The 26,806-nt window shown below is 34.3% G+C and overlaps 1 protein-coding gene across 1 annotated transcript in view; it reads left to right on the forward strand.

Moving 5' to 3' along the window:
* Nrk (Nik related kinase) overlaps positions 1–26,806 on the forward strand; it is a 92,563-nt gene that overhangs the window by 35,580 nt on the left and 30,177 nt on the right. Inside the window, exons 3-15 of the mRNA XM_052171331.1 lie at positions 4,623–4,679; positions 5,889–5,960; positions 9,459–9,584; positions 11,095–11,205; positions 12,556–12,646; positions 14,953–15,083; positions 17,393–17,447; positions 18,808–18,886; positions 19,815–19,990; positions 21,679–21,742; positions 22,214–22,484; positions 22,521–23,378; positions 25,775–25,873. Of these exons, the coding sequence (XP_052027291.1) occupies positions 4,623–4,679; positions 5,889–5,960; positions 9,459–9,584; positions 11,095–11,205; positions 12,556–12,646; positions 14,953–15,083; positions 17,393–17,447; positions 18,808–18,886; positions 19,815–19,990; positions 21,679–21,742; positions 22,214–22,484; positions 22,521–23,378; positions 25,775–25,873 (2,190 nt within the window). The remainder of the gene's footprint in view (positions 1–4,622; positions 4,680–5,888; positions 5,961–9,458; positions 9,585–11,094; positions 11,206–12,555; positions 12,647–14,952; positions 15,084–17,392; positions 17,448–18,807; positions 18,887–19,814; positions 19,991–21,678; positions 21,743–22,213; positions 22,485–22,520; positions 23,379–25,774; positions 25,874–26,806) is intronic.

The following is a 26,806-nucleotide window of genomic DNA, read 5'->3' on the forward strand; positions in this document are numbered from 1 at the left end:
CAAGAGAAAGACACAGAGACAGACACACACAGAGAGATCACACCTAGGAAGACATTCCCAATTTTGATACACATAACTCGAAAAACCCTTGTAGCAATGAGATGTCTATGCAAACACAGAATAGTAGATCCTGCAGAATACTCTTTGGCCGCCCTTTGGTCTAATGTACTGATCACAGTGTATGTTCATGCAGAATACTAAGCTTTGTGAGAATGAAAACAGGTGTGTCTTGATAATTTTGTCATGTATTATCACCTATCTAATATCTGTTTCTTAAAATTTATTTGAAAAAAAATGAAGCTCATACATTCCCTTTTCATCCCAAATATACCACAGTTCCTTCTTGGAGAGTGATTTGCATTTCATAGAAGTCCTCAGTTCTCACCCTCTATTTTCACCATATCATGGCTGGTTTTGATCATACCTCCACTGATTGCTCGCAACACATTTTGGGCTTCCTGAGCTGTTTTTGTGATGGTGGAAGGATAAGAAGGAAAGCTATCCATGTAAGAAACAGCATCCTTGTTACCAATCTGAAAGGATAGTTAAGGAGAGGACATGTTTAGAAGGAAAGCCCTCAGCCAGTCACTTGCTTTTGTGTTTCTGGACAGACCTGTTGGTAGAAGCTATTGTGTTAGCCACCGGTGTCTCAACAAGGTCTCCTAGATACTGTTTATGGGTGCCCTTGTGGTGGCCATCAAGGATCAGTTGGATCTCTTGCTAGTGACCAAAACGGATGACAAAGAACAAATCTTTGTGAGTCAAAGCAGGCCGCACAGTTACAGAATGGACTCAAGTACGATAAGTACCTCAGTGGTCTTTCTCCACCACAAACCCAACTAGAAAGGAAGACTACCATGGAGATTATGTGGTTTCAGTTTGCCAACTAAATGCAAAATAGATGACTGGAGGGACTCCCGAATGAATGGCTGAAGAGAAGGCAGTTTTTCCACAACAATTTCTTTAACTACATGATATAAAAAAATGTCTAATGAAAATTACAAGGCCATCAAGAACTGTCCAATATTCTTTCTAGGGGAAAACACAGTAATTAACTGTTACAGAATGATGGATTTTACAAACACAGCTGTCACAACTGCTATTTTAAATCATTTGTTATGGTTTAAAATGTATAATCCCCAAGAAATTGATCATTACTGCAATTCAATGCTGATTTTTCAGTGCCTTACAAATTTTGAGGTTTGCATCAGACTATTAGCTAACAAAAGCCAGTCATAAAGTATACAACTAATGACTTATCTCTCAGTGATGTCTTCTCTCTCCTTTTCAGCACTATTTTATTGTTTTTCCACTGACATTTCTGCTTGTGACTTAAGCAGGTGCGCCCTGACATTCTGTGTTCAGTTTTTCTGCTGAATGGCCATCCTCCCATTTCTTAACATTTTTGCACTTAATGATTGATTGTTCCTTCTCAGCATTGCCTGATAATACTTGCTTGTGAAGTTCTAGGCAACGGAGACCACCATTTAATGCCCAGACTTTTCAAATGCTGTGCCATATTCATGTTCTAACTGGCATCAGTACTATCTCTGTCATGAACCTTTCCCAATTAACTGGAAGAGATCTTCATCTTCACCTGAACATCCCCAAAGGTGTAGGAGAATACTATAAAATAAATCTGAAGAAATGCTTGAAAAGAACTGTGCCCTGAGAATGGAAAAATTAAAAAAAAAATCCCTTGGAAAGGTGGTTGACTTATTGATCAGTTAGGGGCTGAACTGATGATGCACAAATTACTTCTGTCCTTATAAGTTCACTTACATTTACCTTTGGAATTTAGCACCTAAATGAGCCTTACTTTATTATTTTCAAGATACTCCCCCAAAGTGTAATTAGTCTTGAGTGTAGTAATTTGACTTCCCAAAGTAATTGAAGGAGTCTGGATATTAAGAAGGAATACATGTTTTCTTGTAACCTACACAATTTCATTCATGATTTTACCTTCATGTTTTATGTATATCAAGGTTTAGTCTTCAATTAAAGAAATAATTTATGCATGTATATAAGGACACTATATATGCATTTGTTTGTATGGGATCAGTCTTAAATTTAGGAGCATGCAGTATTTTCTGTTAATAAGACACATTCAAAATGCTGGTACTAATTTTCAAACTCATAAAGACCAACAACACAGTAATGAATTCTGCTTTTCCTAGAGTAAGAAAACTAAATAATGCTGTTTATTTGATTACCTAAATTAATTAAGAACACAAATCTTTGCCAAGTTGAAATTAGCACATTGAAGGATTTATTTTTTCCCTTGAGTTTCTTCAAATAGATCTGTGAAAATAATACATGTTTAGTTTGAAAGCATTATATGTTCTTAGGATAGTTATTTAGGATCTTATTAATGTCTTTTCATGGTAGCCTATAGTCATTGTTCTGAACCCTTTAACCAATTCTACTAGAAATTCAAAACGATTTAAGTAACAAGTCCTTGGATTTTCTTATACACATCTTAAAACTTACAACTCAAGACAGTTTAGCTTTCTAGTACTTTTTGAGCATTTTATATTTTAAGAAATATTATTATTTCAGTGCAACCAGTGGGTCCCTCTATATTGTTGATATTTCTATAGGAAAAGTAAATGACAAAATCCAATTTATATTTTTGGGCTTTTCAATACTCGGTACATCAAGTTCTGATTACTCTAGAGTACAAAACCTATCTGCTTTCTTAGCACTTTCTACATATATTTAATTTTGCACAAAATGCAAATTATATCTGAAAATGAAAAGGCCACACCTAACCCACATTACAAATCCTGCCCTCCTCTCACTATAGCATAGCCTTCCTTCTGCTTGCTGCAGAAAGCAGCTTCCACATAACCAGCAAACCACAAGATGGCACTACTGAACAATTAGTTTATTTTCAAAAGGTACCTTCTGGATCCTCTAACTAGTTAGTCAAGAATAACAGTATTCTCCTTCAAATCTGATGTCAGTAACTTCCAATGATTTATAATATGACAAGGAATGAGTAGTGGACAAACTTCACAGGTCTTACATTAAGTGATTAAGGTCACTCACTATTTCATAATTGTTGTGATACATATGATGATGTATACGGGGACAGAGGACATTCCATTTGTTTGTTTTTCTCCTGCAAGTGTGTAATCTCAGGATAATTACAAGAAAGCATCAGATAAACACAAGCTGAGGTATATTATACAAAGTAGTTCATCATAAATAAACTGTAATATGGTTTAAAGGATTATTATGCCAATATTAATTAATTTTTATATTGTAATCAAGTAATATGCTATTTTTAAACTATGTCTGAATTTAAAATGACTTAGTAATAAATGTTAAAAATATCAAGAGTACAAGGGAGATCTCTGAAATGTTATTTTAATAGCAGCAATTTATAATTATGTATTTTTGTATACATTAGACAAAATTGTTACTTCTTAACCTATTATGTGATTCTAAGACCTAGGGTTTATTTTTCCTTCAGAAATAGTGAATAACTTCTTGAAACACCATGTTAATATATAATTGGCTGATGAAAAACTGTGCAATTTTGAAATGAGGGTCAATCGCTGATCACTGATTGAGAGAATATTTAAAAAAAAACTTTATATCGTGAATACCAGTACTTAATGACATTCAACTACTTCACTAATGTATATTCACAAGTATGAAAGTGATATAATTCAAATTTTACAGATTATGCATGATTAATATTTTTGCTAGTATGTCAAATGCTTTATAGTGCACAGAACAGTAGTATGAACAGAATAGCAGTTTGACCCATGAATAACCTCTTAGAATCAAGGAAAGGAAAGTTGTAATTCATGGAGCCTACAGAGAAATTCAGGGATGACCAAGTAAGGTCACAATCTGGAGTGCAAGGTGAAATTCAAATTTGGGAGACTACTGTTCAACCTAGTATAGTCCAAGAATAATTTTCTGCTAGAGAACTATCCTATTAGGCATTTTCCTTAACTTACACACAATAACACAGGGGAGGAATTTCTATTACCGCAGTATGAAATATTTTTGAAAATTAACAGCCACAAAATAATCTCTAATTATAAAAACTATATATTCATTTTAATATTATTTATAAATGTACGATTTGCATTTAGGCTAAGACTACATTATTAAAAGTAATTATAATTCAAGACATATTAAAACATTTAGAGTCTGTTGGATTAATTATGCATCACTCTTACCAGCGATTATTATGGAAGAAATATTCAATAGGAAGATATCTTTGCAAAGTACTACATGCATGTAGGTCAAAACGTGTACAGTAAATGTCTTCTATTTTTGCTATTTTCAATTGAAAATTTGTGCTGTTCATCTGGATTCTTCAGTGGAGCACAGATTGAGACTATTAATTATATCAAATAAATGATGTCCATGGATTAATATAAGCACAAAAATAGAAACTACTTAATAAACTTGCTTCATTTTCAGTGAAGTACTTTGGATTTATTTAAATGTTGATAACATAGTTATGTTTGCTATAAACACATATACATATTTTATAACATGCTATGTTCTTGCTATTATTTAGCTCTATTTTACTTCATTAGTTTCTTTGTTGCTGGATGAATAACAAACATTTGATACATCAATTTCCTTTTTTTCAGGGAATCCATGAGAAGACTGGTTCTTTCGTGGCTGTTAAAGTAATGAATGCCCGGAAGGTAATCAATACTGTGTTCTCTCAATATTCTGCTCACTTGATGCCCTGTACAGGGGATAAACAACTCCAAAATCATTGGTTTGAAATCATGATTTCATGTATTAGTGAGATAATCCAGAATAATTATAGGTTTGTAATCACAGTTGTTAATGTATTACAATTACTGGTTTGCTACCACATTAAAAACATTTCACTCATACCATAAATTCTAAATATGTGATATTACAAACCAATTGGGGAAGTATCTTTCTATTTCCAGTTGGTTATCTATTGCCAGGGATAGCAAAGCAGATATTTCCTTTAATATTGTGTTAACACTGCTCTGCTCTGTCATACTTTCTCTCTAATCATTTCTTCTGAGAATTGAGGCCATTAGATTCCCAGTGACAGGTAGAAGGAAAGAAGTTGTCAGAGAAGCACATTTTTTCATATGTTTTCTGACAGATAAGCAAGAGAGACCATTTAATTGGCACTGTTCCTGCTAACAATCATAAAACTGTGTTACAGTTCATAATCTGCTGTCAAAGAATTCGTGAATTCTGCCCACTTTCTTTAGCACTTCACTTTCTAAAGATAATATTAACACAAACATAATAGGAGTTAAGAAATTTTTATTTCATTAAATCCCAAAGGAAAAATGCTCAAAAGACTAAGTAGCTTCATGGAACTGTTATACCTTAAATGAACTGTTATTTTGCAATTAGTGAAGGAACCGTAAAGTACTTTTGTTTGGCCAGTTAATGTTGCAAACCAGTGTGAGATTCAGGGGATTTGGGAGTTTTGTGAGTTTATAAAACATAGCTCCCAAATAATCCACTGATTTTTAAACTAATGTCGTATAAGATACTTATTTTCTCGTTTTAATTTAGGAACACTAGAACCATATAAAATCTTTGAATATTTAAAAGTCGTGGTAGGACAATAGATGTTTAATATTTACTATCTGCATTTGTAAAAGGAAAAATAACGCTTCACTATTGCAAAATTTCCCATTAATGTGTCAGTTACATCCATTACCATAAATTTGTTCCCAGTTTACACATGCTATAAGAAATTGAAATTTTAGATTAATGCTATTAGTGCAAAGCCAGAAAGGAACGATGTTACATTCATCTACAATTTACTGCTAAAATAGCACAAAATACTTCAGCATAGGTTATTATAAGAGTATACTAGTAGGTCTCATAATATTTTCTTGGTTTTTTTCCAGACTCCTATGCCTGAAATAGGAAGACGGGTGAGAGTGAACAAATACCAAAAGTCTGTTGGATGGAGATACAGCGTGAGTACTTGGTCTTCTTGGCACCTCCATAGTCCTTCCCTTGATTTTAGCATTCAAGTCATCTTTTGCATTATCTCTACCTGGGCTCCCTCTAAAGTGCTCTTGGTGGAAATGATAACATGTATGTCTTCTACTATTCGTATAGATTTATTCATCAGAGTTGAACACTGACATCTGTCAAAGAAGAGTGCCTTTGCACAGTAAATTATTAGCTGCAGGAGAAAATGAGTGTGTCTAGAGTGCATAGAGCCTTTACGTTGGCTAGCAACAAAGGAAGAGCTGATGGTGCCAAGAATGCTTTTTTTCCTAAAATTGACCTTTGCAAAGTACTTTTTCACATTGTGCACAACTTCTTTAGAACAAGTCTATTGCCCAGTTATGATGATCACAGACATCATTTTATTTGAGCCAAATTAATAGCTGCTTTTTATATTGCAAAACTAATAATAGAAAGTCAACCTAGTACCCATCCTAACACTCTTCAGATATTTATTCACAATACTTGGACATAGGAAGGAGTATGAACCACTTTCTCCTTGCAAATTTATTGATATCTTTCCAATCTCAATAATTACTGTTTTTAGAATAAGTTCAGGCATACAGAACTGTATTTCTCAAAACATCTTAGTTTCCTATCAAAATGTTATATAAGCCTAAAACAAAAGCTATTGTTCATATCAATATATTTCATTGATACAATTTTTCTAGTCTTCTCTCCTACAGCCAAATAAATGATGTTCAGTTATGTAGTGATATATACATAAAAAATAAACCTTTCTATTAACACAAACACATTTGGAATCTTTCTAGGTATATGAAAAATCCACTGCCAAATACCTTCATGATTTATCTGTTACACAAAAGGCTTCTTTTAGCTATCATATTAGAATACTAGAAACATATTCAGAGGAAGCAGATATAACCAGCTTTCTTTTTAAAAAAAAATTGTATTGAATATACTCTTCATTTACATTTCAAATGTTATATAACCAGCTTTCATATATCAAAAATCCACCAAAAATCAAAGAAATGTAAAATAGAATTATTAGGTTAATTCTACTTTTCTTAAAAGTTGATATTAGTAAAAAAAAAAAATGTGTCCAAAACTTTTCTGGTATTCTTTCCATATTAAAAAGGGGGGATTTTGGTTGTAGCACTGGTGAATTTACAAAGGGAATTCTGTCATCCTTGAGCTGCCTCTTGACAAAAAGCAGGATATTCAGGCCGGTCTAGGATCAACTGGCACAGAGCCAGGAAACACTGCAGCATCATATTACTGGGAGATGTGTGAGAGTTTTAAATTACCACTTGGCCTGACGGATATTATGTACTTGTGTGTTTCTTACAAGCTCAACTTCCCGTTAATTGAGAGTGGCAAACACACTAATGCTTTCCAAACATATCTGATCGTCATTTATTTGTTTTGGGAGAGTTTACATTTATGTGGGAAACCCACTCTTGGAAGTTTTTTTTTTTGTTGTTGTTTTTTTTTTTAAGTCACGTCTTTTGAATTCTATGGTTATGTTTAAGTAAAGGAACATCATTGCTAGCTAATCAGTTAGGATCTCTAAATTAGCTTGACTATTTTGGCTAAAAAGTGTGTTAGCTGCACATACATATATCTTCTATGAAGACAGGACAGTGTTCTATCTTCTACTGTATTTTTAAAGTAGATGGAATCCTGGGGAGAGAAGGGGGTTTCTTACTATGGGAAGTCGATGGTAAAAAGAGAAGTGTACCAGTACTCAGAGTTAGTGTTCTTTCCTGGCGAAGGTCAAATGCACTTTTTATAGAGTTGTCCCTTTAAACTTTGCTTTTCACCTCATTGATCTCATCTAATCAGGTGGATTCAACAGGCAATAATTGATAATTCTTAAAACACAATGCTTCAACATCTGTCCTCACCCTGTAAGCATCAGACCCATATATCCATTCTTTACAATGTTATGCTGCCTCCAAATGATACACAAGTATTCTTTGCTGTAGGTAGATGTGTTTTATGTACTAATACAAAATTTAAAAGAAAAATATGAAGTTCCTTAGATTAAAATAAATGTCACATATACCTATCTGTATCTATTGTATGCATCATATGTAACATATGTGTATTGTGCATTTATCACTTTAGTCTCTAGTTACTTTATTAGCATACACAACTCTGGCAGAATGCATACTACAACCTTTTAACAAGAGTCGGTTAAATAATTGGAGAGACTAAATCATTACTTGTTTTGCTACATAGACATGATGTACAGCTGTTATGATTAGGCAAACAAAATTTTATTATAAACTTACCATCAAATGAGCCCATACCTTTAAAATGTATCAAAGGCTAATCACAACATTCTGCTACTAGCTCTATAAATGTGCAAGAAAAAAAGGACTGAAAATGGATCAAATACCTAAACATAAGAGCTAAAACTATAAAATGCTTAGAAAATAACATAAAGCTAAATGTCTGTGATTTTGATTTGATGATGAATACTTAGATAGGAAACAAAGTCTCTAACAATAGAATGATAATAAGTTGGACTTTATCAAAACTAAAATGTGTGTGCCCTAAAGAATACATGAAAGATTAAGACAACTCACAGAATAGGTGAAGATACTTATAAGTCCATGATTTCAGTACACACGCACACACATACACATATCAGCTAATAAGAAATTGATAAAATAATCTGAAACTCTTTCTTCTTAAGAGATTATAAATCAAAACCACATGATATTGTCACTGCACTCTCAAAGAATTTGAGAGCAGTCAGAACTTCCTATATATGTACATTGGTAAGGAAAAATGATGCAACAGTTGTTGAAATGAATTTGTCTTTTCATCACAATATTCATCAGAATGAACTGCAAACACATACATTAAGAAAGTTGACATGAATGCTTATAGAAACATTATTCACAGTGCCCATCATTTTATTGTAAGCCAAAATCAATGAAACACTAATAATTTTTGAATCCCTATCTCATACATAAACCTCAAAAATAGCTAGTATAAAATGAATACACATTATTAAATAGTATTTATATACTTTGGATAGAATATAAATTAGTGGTTTCACAGACCAAAGGTGAGTGTGATAGAATTAGAGGTAAGCTATGGTTTCATTTGAAAGAAAATATTTTTGTTATTGACTGTGATGATATTAATATATAGCTATGTTACTTAAACAATAGGGTGTTATATTTTAAGTTACTGAAGTATACAGTATATGAATTGTATCTCAATGAAATTAGAAAAACATGTTGCATCATTTATTGAATAATTTCTTAAGGTCCAGTGCTGCTGTTCTTGAGTCACATTCTAAGAACTTCTAAATTAAGAGATCTTTAGTCTCCTCTTTCCTTTGGCTCCTAAATTGTAATTTTATAAAAAAGATTTTCATTAAATGTTAATTCTGTAAGATTTTCCATAGTATAAACATTATGCTTTAGAGACTAATTGCCACTGATTTGTCCTCAAAAGAAAGCTTTGCTTTCCCTCTTTAGGATGAAGAAGAGGATCTTAGGACTGAGCTCAATCTGCTGAGGAAGTACTCTTTCCACAAAAACATCGTGACCTTCTACGGAGCATTTTTCAAGCTGAATCCTCCCGGCCATCAGCACCAACTTTGGGTATGTTTGTATTTGCCCTTGTCTTATTCTAAAAGAAAAATCAAACACAGCAAAGGAGCTACAGTGCGATATTTGTTCTCCTACTACTACTAGAAAACTGAAGACCTCAACTGTTCAAGATAGTAAGGGAAAACCTATTCTGACTCCTTGAGACAGTGAGATATAATAGAAAGAATAACTTAAAGGCCAGGCAAGGTAGGATGGAGACAGACCCAAAGAAACACTGGTAATTTAAGATTCAAATTTTAAATTGTAGCTTTGTTGGTTTTACTTTTTGCTGATATCCAGGTAGCTTGACGGGCTATAAAATAAGAAATAGACAAAGATACAACTTGAATTAGCACTTGGCATACCACGTTTTAGGTGTTTTGACATATGTGCGCTTATGCATAAATACAGCTAAATGGATCATTGATTTGTCATTGTGCCTGGACTACTATAAATATCAGATCAATGAGACATAAATTTCAGCAACTAAATGGAGCCCAATATAACTAAGCCATAGTCACTCGACTTTTTCTCATGCTCTACTATCTTAGATAGTAAGTTTCAGTCCATGATACCTTGAAAGACAGCACACATGGAACATAAACTGGAATAATGTTTTTTTTTTTTTTTTTAGGATCTTCTACTGTCAGTTAAAAGTTCTATTATGTTGTACATAACGTATTTTAGGAATGGGGCCATTGATACTATAGAAATGCTTACGACACATTACATTGAAATTCACATTTTAGCATGAATCAGAATCTTCTAGAAAACTTTCTATAACACAGTGCTCGTGCTTTTTCACAGGCATTTGCATCATTATAGATCTGTAATGCATGTGAAATTTGTGCCCTCTAGTAAGTCCATAGGTGATACTGACGCTGCTATCTTAAAACATCATTAAGACCGCTAATTTAGACATGTTTTTTCTCAAATACCCAGATTACTAGAATTCTCTATTTTCTGAAAATGATAGGTGTGATTTTATTGAATATTGTTCCATACATAGCTATAATGGTTCCTTATTTAATATTTAGGTGTATACTATATTTTCATAAAATATTACAAAATTTACCTTTCACACAATATGAAAAATTATTAGAAATGTTGAGTCCCATTATCAAATATATTAGTACTCTACTCATTCAGTCATTCTAGCCCATTAAAAAATGAAAACAAATTAATATGAATGAGCTGTAAATTCTTATAAGATCTTCCATATCCAGGCAAACTCTTTTCTCAAATATCCTTTCTTTCCCGTTCCCAGCACCATTCCGGATTCTCCTTCTCACAAAATTCTTCCAAGGATATTTGTTCTTACATTTTTAGCATAAACTTGAATGACCTTCCTTCCAAATATCTCAAACTACAACCTATAAAAACCTAGGAGTGAAGGATTAGTTTAACTCCCACCTGCTGGCGAAACATTCCAATGTGTTTCCTGGTTAACCTTCTTCCACAAATTCTCATTCCACGGCTGTAACTTTCTAAAATGCTGCATGTTTTTGTGGCACCATTGCAGATGGTGATGGAGCTATGTGCAGCAGGCTCAGTCACTGATGTAGTGAGAATGACAAGAAATCAGAGTTTAAAAGAAGGCTGGATCGCTTATATCTGCCGAGAAATCCTTCAGGTAAGTAGTCAAATCATCTTTGTCCTTGCTCTTAAAAGAAGCTAGCTCTAAATATATAACTTTATAATACTGCATAACTAAGAATTTTACACATAACCTATGAATAAAGAAACCTAAAAGCCCAAAATACTGAGATCAACACCCTGAATGGCTCTCTTTGAGATTCTCACTACTATGTTCACCAGATCATGGAAATGACATCATGGCTTGACTCTATTTTTAAGTATTGACATAACATCATAAATTAAGATGATGACTAGTCAGGAGAAGTCAGTATTCTACAGTGTGGCCCCAAACTCTCTGCATCCTTTGTAAAGGACATATATCTTCTTTGAATATAGACCCAAATTTTTCTTTAACTTCTAACATCTAGTTAGATGAAAGAAATGAGCTTCTTGGTCAGCCAAATTCGATTGGTGTTCAATACGTAAATCATTAGGGTCACCCCCCCAAAAGAATATTAATAAGCTAAAGAGTACCCCCAACACCATTGGAATGTCTTTCTTTTCATTTTGTTTGAATGTTTTTTAATAACAATGGAACTGTTTTAAATCGTTCACCGAATTTGGATTTTAATTCATCATATATAATTTCTGTGACCTTGAATCAATTTCTTGCTTTCCCTTGCTCTCTTTTTCCTTATCCATAATGTGGGAGGAGAGCCTATTCCCCAAAGGGATTCTTTGACAACTTAGTAATGACTCCATCTAAATATTTAGCACAATGTCTGGCACAGAATAAAAGCTCAATAAATGTATTATTAATGCCCAACTAGTTTCTGGCATGATCTCACTGAAGCATAATACTGCATACCATGGCACGGGTTCGCCAGGTCATAGGGCTCTTAGTAGTGAATGGACTGGAGCCAACATGGTAAGCCAACACAAATTGTACACACTTTAAAATGAATTTCCATATTCCCTCAGATTCTAGGCCTACAGGCCCCACCAGAAAATATTTTGGACTAAACAAATGTTTAGATAAGAAATAGAACAAAATAGTTAATAGTTAAGCTGTCCGGGCATTTACTCTCATCCCTAGTCAGAAATATAGAGGCTTTAAAGGAGGATAAAGTTTCCTGATCTATATAAATATTACTTTTCAGTGTTCTTTTTCTTTCATGAGTATTCTGATATATTTTCCTTTCCTTATAGCCAAAAGCAGTATTTCTGGGAACTGGTTGTAGTCATTCCAGCCTAAAGAATTTTGTTTAAAAAACCAAATGTGGACTATTTTTCTTAACAAAAGATTTTTTTCTCCCAATGCACTTTAAAGCACTACCAAAAATACTTAAAAAAGAATATTCATCTAGATACTTGCTTGACTTTTAAAATCTGTATGTATGCACAGGGCTTAGCTCACCTTCATGCTCACCAAGTAATTCACCGGGACATCAAAGGGCAAAATGTGCTGCTGACTCATGATGCTGAAGTCAAAATCGGTAAGTTCCTTCTTGTAGTGGGTTAGGTGAGGCAGAGAGCTAAGACAACTGCTTATAACATATCAGTGCCAATATAGGTATTTGGGTTTCCTTAAAACTTTCTTTGTCAGGGAGTTGTCATTAAAGTAATAAAGCAAATGACTAATTATTTCTTTGAAACAGCAGATAAACAACTTTAATTATGATGGGAATTTTGCTTTTTGGTCATTTATTGCTTTAAACTATGTTAGTGATAGTTGTCAGACATGTTCCAGTGATTGAATTGTGGTAAGTCTTAATCGTTTTTAAAAGACTGCCCATTACAGAGGCATATTTTGAAGAATATGAAATAGCTTTCAATTACTAAAACATAATTTGCTTATTTGCATTTATTCCTTGAAATTTTATTAATCAGAAGTGATGTTTCAGTAATATACAAACCAAATTCTGATTTTCCAGTTTTCTTTCTAAATAAAATGGAATAGACATTTTTGTCATAAATTACAAATACTTTTATTGAATATTTGTGAAACAAATGAGGCAGTAATTGTGTGTTATGAAATAACAGTAGTTTTGAGAGAATGCATCATGCCTTGAATGCATAAGCTGCAAAAATAGCAATATAATTTTAAGAAGCTGTAGGGAAATACATCAAATACATATAGATGTTACACTCAAACACACAACATTGATATTTATCTCCCAAGCTAGATGTATCCGATATTCATAAGCTTGAGTCACAATGTCGGTAACCCCAGGTATTTGTAACATGAAACAAAACTTACAATTAAAAAGCTACTTAAATATCTGTTTTAAAGTCCATTCAGTTATGTTAATATACTTTATTCATGAGGTAAAACCTTACAGTGTTAGCTTAGAATTGAATCTGGGTTATTTGGCACATAATCCTTACACATTTTAATTTAGATTTATCAGCTAAGACATTTTAAACAATATACATGAAAAGAATATTTCAGAAGGCAAAATGATAGCCAAAAACGGTGACATCAGGAAAGACATTGTAAAATGGAAATAATCTGCATAATGTCTTCCTTGGGTAATTAAAGAAAGTATACGTTATTTTACTGTTGAGTTTTGTTTTGAGTGTTTTATTGTTGCTGCTGTTGTTTTGAAACAAAGTCTGTGTAGCTCTGGCTGTCCTGGAACTAGCTCTGTAGACCAGGGTGGCCTCGAACCAAAGATACACTGTGCTTGCCTAGTGCTGGGATTAATGATGTCCATCACCACTCCCAGCTTCATTGTTGAGTTTTCAACATTCCAGCTTATAATTTTCTTTATCTTTTAAAACCCTTTATGTAGCATTATTTCTTCTCGATTTTACCCATTTGTTTTCCCTGCAAGTACGGGATATACCAATTTATGGCCTTCATAGGTATTTCTTGGCTCTGAAATTCAGCTATTAGACAGAGTGAGAACATTGAGTTATTATGTAAAGATAAACTTTTGTAAAGTCTAGATAATGAAAGTTTACAGCAAAGGAAAATCCTCAAAAATATTTGAAATATTTCTTCCTCTTCTTCGATGCTTTCTGACTGTCTTAAACTATTAATTTTGTTTCATTTTTCTTTGATTCCACTAAATTATTCAAGCTGCTTTTCAGTTATTTTGTTCACCATCTTCCAGATTCCCAGAAACCATTATAAATTTGAAAATCTACTTCATATTTCATCCCTTATTGTTTTTGGAATCAATAACCTCAGTCTACTTCAGCATTTTTTCTGTCTGTTTCTCAGGATACCATACTAAATATTTTCTTACATTGTAACCCACAGAAGAATGGGAAAATGAACTTTTTTAGAATAAAGCTAAGCTATAGATAGCCCAGATAATAGTTGTACCTGATTCAGGAGGCATCTATAGTAAATTAAGTTCAACCAGGAAGCTCGCTTTTCCTTATCAGTGGGATTGGAGTCTCCAATGTCATGCATGAGGCTTTCTAGATAACTGGTAACAGAAATGACATTGCTAAGATGTGGCTCACAGTGCTGTTCCTCCTCCTGCTTGGTGGCAGATCCAAGCTCGCCATATGCCACATCGTAGCAACCAGTGAAACTTTATTTTTAATATTCATGATAAACATTTATCCAAACCTACATTAAATTTATAACAGTACCGTTGGGTCTCATTCCAACATAAATAGCAGCTAAAGCTCATTTCCCAGTATTCCTGGAGAAGACTTCATGGTAAGAGTTTTCTGTGCCAGAAAGAAAATTTGTTATCCATTGTGGCTTTTGTATTGCCTTTCCAAGTTAAAGCAATAACTTATTGAGATTTGTGTCCCTGATTAATTCTTTTGACATATGTAGTGGATTTTGGAGTGAGTGCCCAAGTGAGCAGAAGAAATGGACGGAGGAACAGCTTCATTGGTACCCCGTACTGGATGGCCCCAGAGGTGATTCATTGTGATGAGGACCCAAGGCGTTCCTATGATTACAGAGTGAGTAGAGAATTCAGATAGGGAGGATTCTAATTGGTGGAGAAAATGACTACATTTATTTTATTTTTTTAAGATTTATCTTATTAATGCCCACACATTATGTCCAGGTGTCCACGGAGGACAGAAAACAGTATGGAATGCCCTGTAGCTGGAGTTAAAATTATTTGTCAACCATATGACCACGAGTGCTAGAATCTGAACACTGATCATCATGATTAAGCCACAAGTGCTCTTACCTACTGATCCATCTCTCCAGCCCCAGCTACATCTAATTTGAATACTAAAAGAATAAAAAGTAGATCTTCCGTTTAAACAAATACCATTAATCAGAAATAGTAGCCTCTATTTCTATATGTGGTTTCATAGTATGAATAAGAATAATATTTTCTAATAATGAAGACAAAGTAGAACATTGGCACTTTCTCAGAATCAGGAGGGAATATCTAGTTCATGTTGTTGGCAGCTTCTTTATAAAAATATATTAGATGGTTTCAATTGGAATTTTAACTTCCAAGAACAGAGGAATTTGTAAACTCATTGAAATGAGGCCAGGACTGGGGCCTCAAGACTGCAATCTCAACTACTTAGGCAGTCAAGACAGGAGTATTAAGCCTGCCCGAGCTACAAAATGAATTTGAGGTCAGGTTTTTAGCACAACCAAGAGTGACAAATGGGGCTGATGATATGGGTCAGTATAGAAAGTCTGGCATTCATGAAGACCTAAATTTAATCAGCAGTTCCACACATAAAGAATGAATATAATGCAAATAATTAATCTGTGTAAGTTCAAAAATAAAAATAATATTTTCATTACTTGGTGTACTGGAGATAATCCTTGGCATGGCCTCCAAAACCACAGAAAATCAATGGAATAGAAAAAAACAAATTGTGCTGTATATTACCATTTCTATTGTAATTTCTATTTGAAATGCACATATATACATACAGGTATACAACTGGATATTACAGCAAATTAATATGGAAAGAGCAAAGGTCCCTATGTGCTAAAAACTAGAAAAAGTAAACTTCATTCAACCATGACATCGCAAGCATTCCAAATAATTTTCTGTGATCTCATTCCATAGCATGCAGGACTCACTATCTGAAATAGATCAGTTTATATTTCATCTCTTTGCCTTTTCCTCCAATCTTCTTTGCTTGTTATAGAACATGATTATTTACTGAGAGCCTCTTGCAGTTTTGGCACTGCATTGGAAGTTAGGAAGATAATGGGAATAAAGTTTTTAACTCATTTTCTGCAAAGTGTGATGCTTTTTATCTGTATAAATTTTACAGTCCTCTTAAGTACTTTAACCCTTTGCTTTTATTATTTAATCTCAATAAAATTATTTAATCTCTTTAATTGAAAGAAACCTTAAACTTACAATATCATAAAAAGCAAAGTTAAGCTCTCTGTAAGTTGAGGCTTTAAACTAAACTATTTTGAGTCAGCCAGTACATCACTAGTAAGGTGCCCTTTACACTTTTTTTAGAGCTACATTTTATTTAAGTATGATATCTGTACTCACCCACCTACCTGCACATGTGTGTGTGTATAAAAGCACACGTTGGGTTCAAAGGACAACTTTCAGAAGTCAGTTCTCTCCTGTCAAAATGTGGATTCACATTGGCAGGCCTGACAGTGAATGTATTTAGCCACTGAACTATCTTACCAGCCCCTTTTCCATACTTTGAAAAACCAACACCAGCTAATAATGGTGAATATAGTTTATAAGAGCTCCATAATTATTCTAAGCTCCATTGATTATATTCCAGGAGATATTGAAATGTGTATCTAATAATTAATAAGAAAATTTCAACAAATATTGTTTGTATGTAACATAATTCATATAATAATGTTTAACTTGGATATGTATATATTATGTGTATATTGATATATTGTGTACATATGTACACGTATTAATCCTTTGAAGAGAGTACTATTAAGAAGCATTCTACATTAAATGAAACTTAGACACACAGAATTAAATTACTCTATATCACACATTATAGATCTTAATATTAAGACTTCATTATGAAAAGTTATTTTTATATTTAAAGTACATCATGACTAGAAAAGCATACAAGATGCACTTACCTTTCACTAAACATCATTCCATATGAACCTATGATACAATGAAGTGCTGGCTAGTCACAAACTCAAATAACGTTAGTCTACAATGAAGCTTCATTATAAAAACAGATGAAATGACTGTAGAATTAATATCCAATTCCATCCAAAATGGTTTTGAGACTCCTAATACTAATTCCCCATTTTAATAGGTTTCTTCCTATCCTTTTTTTTTTAGAGTGATGTGTGGTCTGTGGGAATCACTGCTATTGAAATGGCTGATGGGGCTCCTCGTAAGTACAAATGTTTGATATATTTGATATATTTCAAAGTTTGTGAGACTATACAAATCCGTCTCTCTGGAATATGATGCTTTCATTTGTAATAGTCAGCTTTAATTAGCTATACATGTGCCATCATGTACCAAACCATAAGTGGTAGTTTTTCCAATAACCAAATGCTTTTGCTAAATATCATCCTATGTAAGTATATTTATATATGTGTGTGTATGTATGTATGTGTGTCTTATTATTTTGTTTCTTACATCTTATCTTCAATATCTACTATGTCAGAATGTGATACTTGACATTAATTTTATTTTAAGATTTTAAGGCATAAAAGGAAAAGGGATTGAAGTACATACTCAGAGTAGGAGGGCAGAAGAGTCTTGCACAGAGTTTTCAAAAGATAAGCTTCCTTGGAAAGATACATTAAGACAAGGAGATTCTCAACTCACAAAGAGTTATCAGTAGTCATCCTGCCTAGATAAACAGCGAAAATGGCTTTAATCATAAGTGGCTCTAGATTGCCTCCCCATCAAACATTTCTCTTTCACCACTATTGTTCTTTGCCTGGAGTATGAACTCTGCATGCAAACAATACACGTCAAGGTAACTGTAGCAATCTTCTAGGTTTTCATAATTTTGACCTCAAAGGAGATACTTTTCCAAAACCACAATTATTAGATGGTGTCTTCCAAGATTTAGGTCAGAAAATTATCATCCTTTGATCTTTTGGACATCATCAAGGTCTCCCAGAGAAACAGAAAAGGCAGAGGAAAACCTTATCAGGGAGAAGGTACCTTAACAATAGAAAATGGAACCTTTTGGCTACCAGGGCTTTCTTTAGTTCTTATGTTATAGGTGGGAACTTAAGCAATATAGAGGCATTTACACCAAGGCTGGAAGATTTATAGAAACTTTCAAACCCCATAACAACATAGGATATAAGTTGAAGAGATGTGTTTCTTAGGCTCTGCCATTTTTTATGTGACAGTGTGAATCTTCTGCTAGGCACAAAGCAGAATATGGACGAAACCTCCTCCTATATACCAGGAGAATTTAATTTCATCTGCACCAAATATTTTCCCGTTTTCACATTCTCCTGGATATTATATAAAGTAGTTTTAATACTGTTGTCCATTTTTCTAATAGCTGTTTTTTTCATTTTTTATTAGTTTGTTAGATCACGTATTGAAGACTTATTACAATGTTGCTATTAAAGTAAATGTTGCTGTTAGTTATTACACATTTATTTATCTGTTCATTTCTTAGTGTCTATTTTACAGGACACGTGAATGAGACCGTGGGACGAGCAGTGGGCTTTGTACTTGTTCTGCATGTTCTTCCTAAACTTATCTGTTTCCCTTCACAGCCCTGTATAAACTTCAGCCTCTGGAAGCCCTTTGTGTTATTCTACGGGAAGCCTCTCCCACAGTCAAATCCAGTGGATGGTAAACAGGAATTTATTAAATATATTAATTTAAGATTTATAAAGTAGTTTTTCATTGATTTGATCATTCTTGTTTCAACATTTTTGTTGGACAATACTTCCTGCAATCCAGTGTCTTATGTTGGATGCCTAAATAGCCAGTATCCAGTATCTTTTTTAAAATCTAGATATAGGTGATTAACCAGAAATAAGCAGTATCCTCCATAATACGAGATGAGGATATTACAGTATTTTTTGTTAATGGACATTTTCAGCTGCTTCTTTAGCAGTGAGGTGAAGGGAGCAATGAAGAACCATATTGTGATGTTTGTCCTGGTGCCTAGACATGCAGTCAGTAACTGTGATGTACAGCTCTATTGGTTGGCCCATTAATTAAGCATTCACAGACTTGAAAAACTGTTCTGCATTGCTGCAGACCTGTTACCCCTGAGAATTGTGTTTTATGAAAGCTACATCCAGCTAAACTCTTGCTTACTATGATTAGTAAGAGCTGGCAATTGCTGTTTGATTGTTGGCATTGCTGTTTGAATTCAGTTTAACTGTTTACAAATATCTAGCTTAAGTCTCTTTGCATGTGTCATTTTACAAGCTTGTTTTGTACTGTTTATCATCACCTTCTTTCGGAATTACATTGAATCTTGTAATTGTCATCTGATTACATGAGCTTTACTATGTACCTGCTGCTAGAATTAATGGACATTCCTAGTGTTGAGTAGAAAAGTCCGTTGACTCAAGTTCTATTGATGAGGTTTACCTGTCATCATTGTATCATGTATATTGTTAAGACATGAGATAGTTCCTAATTGGAAAGGCAATCATAGTTCTAACAAGTTTTTCAGAATCTTTGACCTGGAAAGCAGCACAGAGGTGGGGTAGGAGCCACACAGCAGTATATGGTGTCTTTCATCTCCATGCTTCATTTCTTTCAGGTCCCTTAAGTTCCAGAATTTCATAGAAAATTGCATGATAAAAAATTTCCTATTTCGTCCAACATCTGGAAACATGCTTCTTCACCCATTTGTCAATGACATCAAACATGAACGACGTATTGTGGAGTCCTTGACAAAGCATCTTACTGGGATCATTCAAAAAAGAGAGAGAAAAGGTAGAAACTGCAAAGCTTTGTATCATTCAGATAAGACATAGGATCTTACATTTATTTATTGTTTTTAGTTTTAAAGTGTTTGTTAAAGAATTACGTTTTGGACAGCAGGGGGTGATTCTAGAGGGTTGGTTCAGCAGATAAGAGGTCCTAAGTTCATTTCCCACCACCTATGCCACATGGCCCATAACTATCCTTTACTCCATGGCAAGAAGACAAGTAGATCAGACAGGTCTGGGAAAATCCCAGAGCCTTTTTACATTTCAGTTTTTCAGTACTGTGCATCACTAATTCATTCAATTACCTCTTTGGTGAGCATTTATCTATGAGGTTACTTAACTATTCCTATTATACCTATGAAGTATTCATATTTACAAGACCTAGAAGCTCATATTCAAATAGAATTTTGGATCATGGCTATATTATTTTAAGGGAAAGTCTAACTAAAGAAATGTAATCAACTCTTTGGAGACAAATGTGTTCATAATTGCAAATTTAATGACTTAGTTTTTAATTTAATTTGTATATACCATATGAAGTTCATGTTATGTCCTAATCACAAACTTGAGATATGATTAAAGAAGCTAACTTTTGTACACAAAGGTCAGCTGACACTTACTGATCCCCAAAGTGACAAGATGATTTTACTCAATGTAGAAGAAAATACTGAGGAAGCTCCTATTTCATATTTTCTCGAAGTTTATGCATTTAACTTCAGGAACTATAGACAAGGCCCTGAGTATGGGACCTGATAACGACAGAAAGCATGCTAAGACCAAATTAAATGTGAGAGTGACTGCAGTATTGCTTAGCTCGTCCACAAAATTATGTGTCCTCTTTCTGAATGGGTGGCTAAAGGGTTCGTTTACACATGCCTCTGATCATGTTATGGGGACCAGCATCAGACAGGCCATTCCCAAATCGCTAGAGGAGCATCAGCCATAATTTGCTGAAATCTAGAGATGTAAAATTTAAAAAAATGTTACCTACAGAAAAAGTCCCATTTCACTGGCGATTTCTCCACAAATGCAATTATAGCTGTCCTAAGCAATTTAACACTCTCCCATTTGTAAGATGTCACATTTCAGTAATAACACCATGGTTGACAGGAAAGAAGTTGAATGCATTAAATATATTAAATATAAAACAAGCAAAGGCAGACTACTTAAGACCCTGCATGCCGATTGCCCCTCTGTCAAGGTGTGTTACCTAAGGGAAAAGCACTTAAACAACTTCAAGGGGAAACCAAGGTGTTTATGTCACTCCAGGCTGAGCATCATACACATAACTAAGCCTCTCTTGGAGCAGACTCAGGACCATCAGTGAGCATACAGGGTAGCTCAAGAGGTCAGGGTTCTATAGGTCAAATCCATACCATCAAGTGCTTCTTGTCCTTCTTCCTTTATTCCATTCTGCCTTTTCTTGACAGCAGTCATCAGATTGCTAAGATTTTTTTCCTTATGTCTAGAAAAGTTAATATGCCTGAAGTATCTCTACTGTGTTTCAAAACTATGCCTAGAAACTTATTAACATTACCCACAAAATATGTTTGAAGAGCGCTCTTATTTCTTACCTTCTTATCCATAGTAATTCACTCTCCGTCCTGCGCCATAGAAAGCTACAAAGTCACTAAGGTGAAGCAACCGTTGATGTTTTTGCATTACTTCCTTTTCTCTTTTTTCACACAAAAGGAATGCCTCTGGATGTCGAAGGAGAACGAGCTGTTAATGAACAGTACATCACACAGAGATTCAGGTGTGTTGGGAAAACTCAGTTTATAATTAGATGATAGCATCTTACCTAAGACAGTAAATTTATTGCTGTTATCGTCCGCTCAAGACAACTTAATCCTATTTGGCAAAAAAACAAACAAACAAACAAAAAAAACAAAAAAACCCCAAAAAAACCCCCAGAAAACAAACAAAACCCACCATACTTCTGTTCCTATGAGATATTGTGAGAAAACATTGAGAATTTGTGTTACTATTCTGAAATGACATATATCAATAGAATGATCAAGTAGAGTAGCAGCCTACAGTAAGGATTTAATCCATCAGCAGCATTACACGTTACCTACAGAATATTTCAGACCTTGCAAGAATGAGTAGAGAATTATTTGTTATCTTTGTTGGTGGATCTATCTTTTAAAACTTAAAGCAATTCTCAGGCCTGACGTAGTTCCAGTAAACCCTCATTATATGCCATTCTTCTGTATGCTTATTTTAGAGGACCTTCTTGCACTCCTGAACTTTTGAGAGGGCCAACCAGCAGCAGAGGCAGACCACTCAGAGTCGTGCGTGGAGAAGTCCCTCAGCCAAGGTGGTTACCTGATGAAGAAGGGCCACAGGAACAAGAAGTTCAACAACTGCAGGAGGCAGCCAGAGTGTTCATGCCTCTACAGTCTCAGGACAATACATCTAAGCCTTTACAAAAGCAGGCTGTGGAACCACAGTATCTACATGGGGCAGTTCAGGTGGTCATGCCAGTACAGGTAGAGGTTGATGCCACAGCAGCTGCATCTCTAGTTACAAAGGCCCAGGCACCTCCCCAAGTAAGCAAAGCAGCCCAGGTGCTCATGCCACTGCCTACTCAGGATAACAAACCTAGTTCTCCAGAGGCACAGGCCCCCGTACCCAAAGAACAGCAGGCCCAGCATGATGCCTCAGAAACAGAACAGCCTGAAGATTTGGACCAGGTGCCAGAAGAATTTCATGGGCAAGACAGGGCACCTGAACAGCAAAGGCAGGGCCAGGCTCCTGAACAACAGCCGAGGGAGAATCCAGTTCCAGAGCAGCAGCCAGAGCAGAATGGGGAACCTGAGCAAGCTGAGGTGCAAGAAGAGGCTGTTGAGCCTCCACAGGCTGAGATTGAGGATAAGGAACCTGAGGTAATACAAGTGCATGCCCAGGTGTTCCTGCCCTTACTGTCCCAGAACCATCACGTGCTCTTGCCTCTTCATTTGGATACACAGCTGCTAATTCCAGTGGGGGAACAAAATGAAGAGATGCCTCAGGCACAGGCCTGGGATCTAGAGGCCTCAAGGGCAGTTGGTGCAGTGCAAGCACTGATAGAGGGACTGTCCAGGGACTTACTTCAAGCACCAAATGCGTACATCTCAAAACCACTTGGTCCACTGCAAATCTTCTTGGAAAATTTGTCTACAGACAGGTTTTACTCTGAACCGGAGCCCATAGAGAAGAAAAGGTCAAAAGTTTCTAGTCTGAAGCGAGCAATAGCAAAAAGGCTAAGGCCCAAGAGGTTCAGGGCAAAGGCATTATGGAGGCTTGAAGATTTTGAATTCTCAGATGTAGAAACCAGCAGGAGACGGCGCCATCGTAGATGGGAGGACATCTTTAATCAGCATGAAGAGCAACTGAGACAAGTTGAAAATGTAAGAGATTTTTAATATTTTTCCTGAGTGAAAACTACTGAGAAAATATGCTGGTTATTGCTTGCATATTTTCTCTGTGAAACCAAACGAAACAAATATTCCATGTTCTACCGAAGATTTACTAATTTGCACTTCAAATGAATCATTCTGAAATCTCCAGATAATTGTGATCAAAAGAGTAAAAATTGCTTTAATAATACAACTAATAGCTTAATGTATCTATATAGGAGTCGTGGCTTAATATTTAGGGTTTTATTTTGCTTTGTTTTACCTTTTCCAATTACTCCCAGTAAATGGATAGCATACAAACACTTAAAATTTGAAACATTCCTCATTTAAAATTTCAACGCTTCCTCCATTTTTATGGCTCTAGTATGTAACTTTCTGAGGCTAAGAGATGGCTCAGCAGATAAAAGCATTATGACTCTTGCAGAGAACATAGGTTCAGTTCCCAGAACCCTACATGGCAGCTCATAACAGCCTGTAACCTGTCTTTCATGGGTTTCTGCACACATGTGGCACACATGAATTAAAGTACGTAAATACACATAAATAGAAATACTTTTTTCAATTTGAAGTTGCTTATTTGTTATTTCTTGCCATAGAATGGAGGATTGCATTATTTGTATGAAGTGCATTAATTATTACTTTGGGATTTTAAAACTGAGGTTAAAATAAAAACAAAAAGTAAGGCCTAGAGAGATGGCCCAGAGGTTAAGAGCACATACTTTCTCAGGACTCAGCTTCAGTTTCCAGTATCACCTGACATCTAACAACCATCTAGAACTGCAGTCCTGGGCAATCTATTACTCTTTTCTGATTTCTACAAAAACTGTACACCCATACAAATAATACAAAATAAAAGTAAATATGTCTCTTTTGAAATGAAGACAAAACTTATTTGTAAAGCACTTTGTATATAGTTGTCATATTTATAACTTGTCTTCTTAATGCTCCCATGCTTTTATGTGATTGTTCAGTGATGTGACAGCACAGACAGGGCGAGTGGAACTTGCCTTCTTATTTAGGAACAGTCAATAAAACGTCAAAGCTCCCGTATGTAGGTGGATAAAATCTAACAGGATGTTTTGAACTTTATCTTGCACTATTAATTTGACAATGAATAGTTTATAGGTTTAATAAGCAAATTAGTAAGGTCAGTATAGATTAGGAAAGCAGTTTTTTTCTAATAATTTTCAGTATTCATTTATATAAAAGGAAACGTTATATAATGATTAGTTAACCACATTCACTTACTAATAACTAATGTAATAATTACAAATGAACCTTTCCTTAATATCTAGAGAAGTTATAATTTGAGTTTGTGCACATTAAGCCAATTAAACAACTGGTAACTCCCTGGCACATTTACATAAGAAAGGATTTTAAAAAGTGAAAGGAAAATGAGCTAAAAGGGCAAATGGATGCATCCCTTCCAGAATATAAGGAGCTAGAAATCATCTGAGTCAGAAACCATGATCTGTGGCCAGAAATAAGGCATATAACTAGCTAATGACTATCCTCAATGAGCTCTCTAAACCAATTAGAGCTAATGGGATTTGCATTAGTGAACAAGACTTGTATTTATCCTGGAAATATGCCCAATATTAGCAGCAGAGAGCATACTTACTGTCATTGTTTTTAATATATATGTGAGAAGCTACTTCAAAATAGAAATAAGTCAGTTAATAATTGTTAGCCATCCTATGAGCCTAGGTTCTCACATAGACATATATAATATATATATATATATATATACCTTATAGAATACATAAAGGAAATAAAATTCTTTATAGTACAGAAAAAGTCACAGTTCTTTTGATATATGTGAAATTTAATTAGAATTTATAGATATGTCTGAGTGCTTTGCCATACCAGTACACCAGAACATAAGGTGCATATATCTTCATTATAATCTGTATGTGAAGAGATAATAGTGGTTGACTCATTTGATTGAACAATTTCTTAAACTCCGAGAGCTTAATTTAGGAGGAATGTTTGGACTCTATATCACAGATCTTCCGCTACTGAGGACCAAATTTTGGAGTTATAACAGCTTACTAAATGTGAAAAGTTAGGTTGTGACTATGTGTTAATCAAACATTAAATTAGATACTTAATCTGGATTGCAAAGATAAGCTTCAGGAAACCAGCAGTTAACCCCAAAAATGTATGCAAATGTGTATGTCTATAGTCAGCTTTCTGTTGGCAGTCTGTACCTTTCCTTAGAGTTTAAAAGGGATCCCTAACCAAAAATTATTAGAAACTGCTGGTTTAAATAATTTTTAAGTCTTTGGAAATTATTCGTCATGGTTACAAAATAAGATGATTCTTTTGTTCTTATCACTTGCACACTCATAATGATTTAAATATTTATATTATTTTTTGTTTCAAAGGACAGAGAAGATGACTCATCAGACAATGATGAAGTGTTTCATTCAATTCAGGCTGAAGTCCAAATAGAACCACACGCTCGAAATCCTACAGGAAATGAGGTAAAGTTCTCAATATGAGTTGTTATGACATTAATAAGTACCTAGAAAAGTGCCTCTTAAACTTAATGGTCTCAGGATCCCTTTATAATTTAAATATTGAGAATTCTGTAAAGCTTTTCCATTATGTCATTCACTATCTAACTTACTGAAAATTAAATCCAAAAAGTTATAAATACATTTAACATAATAAGTAAATGTAAATGAAAAATATTTATTTTGCTCAAAACTTTATTATACAGATCTCATTGTCTCCTATTTTCAGATCCTTTTAATCTGTCTTGCTTAATAGAAAACAGCTGGATATTCATATCTACTTCATAATTCAATCTGTGACCATATGTTGTTTGCTTTAAATATATGTGTAAGAGCTGGCTTAGTACATAGAGATGGCTAAAAAAGAGGAATTTGATATAATTTTTTCAGATAATTGTGACTGTTGTAAATTTTCCTTCAGAGTGTCCTTCAAATACTTGTACATATTCATTGGTAACATGCCCAAACTAGACAAATGGAATTTAAAATAGTACTTACTAGTCAAATATTGTGTATCTCCAAAACTTCATTGTCCTGTCTTATACTTTGAATAGAGATTCCACTTACACATAATTTCTAAATTCATGTATTCATCAACTGGAAAACATTACTTCACTGTGTATATAGATTCTCCCAAATGTTTACATTCCATTTCACAATATCAGAACAGCATTTTAACAGCATTACCAATGTTTACCATAAATGTAACTGAGTATTCATAAGTTGTCAACTGTTCAGTGACAGATACTAATTTACACTTTCTAATTTTCCATTGAGAGCTCATGTTTTTATCATTGCTGGTAAGTGGCCTCACTTTGATTTTTTTCTTCAGTTTGCAAACTTATTTCATTTAAAATATCTAGAATATACACATAGATCATGTAAGAAGGATATTTTTCA

This window comes from Apodemus sylvaticus, chromosome X (genome assembly GCF_947179515.1).
Source record: "Apodemus sylvaticus chromosome X, mApoSyl1.1, whole genome shotgun sequence".
In the NCBI taxonomy this organism is placed as follows: domain Eukaryota; kingdom Metazoa; phylum Chordata; class Mammalia; order Rodentia; family Muridae; genus Apodemus; species Apodemus sylvaticus.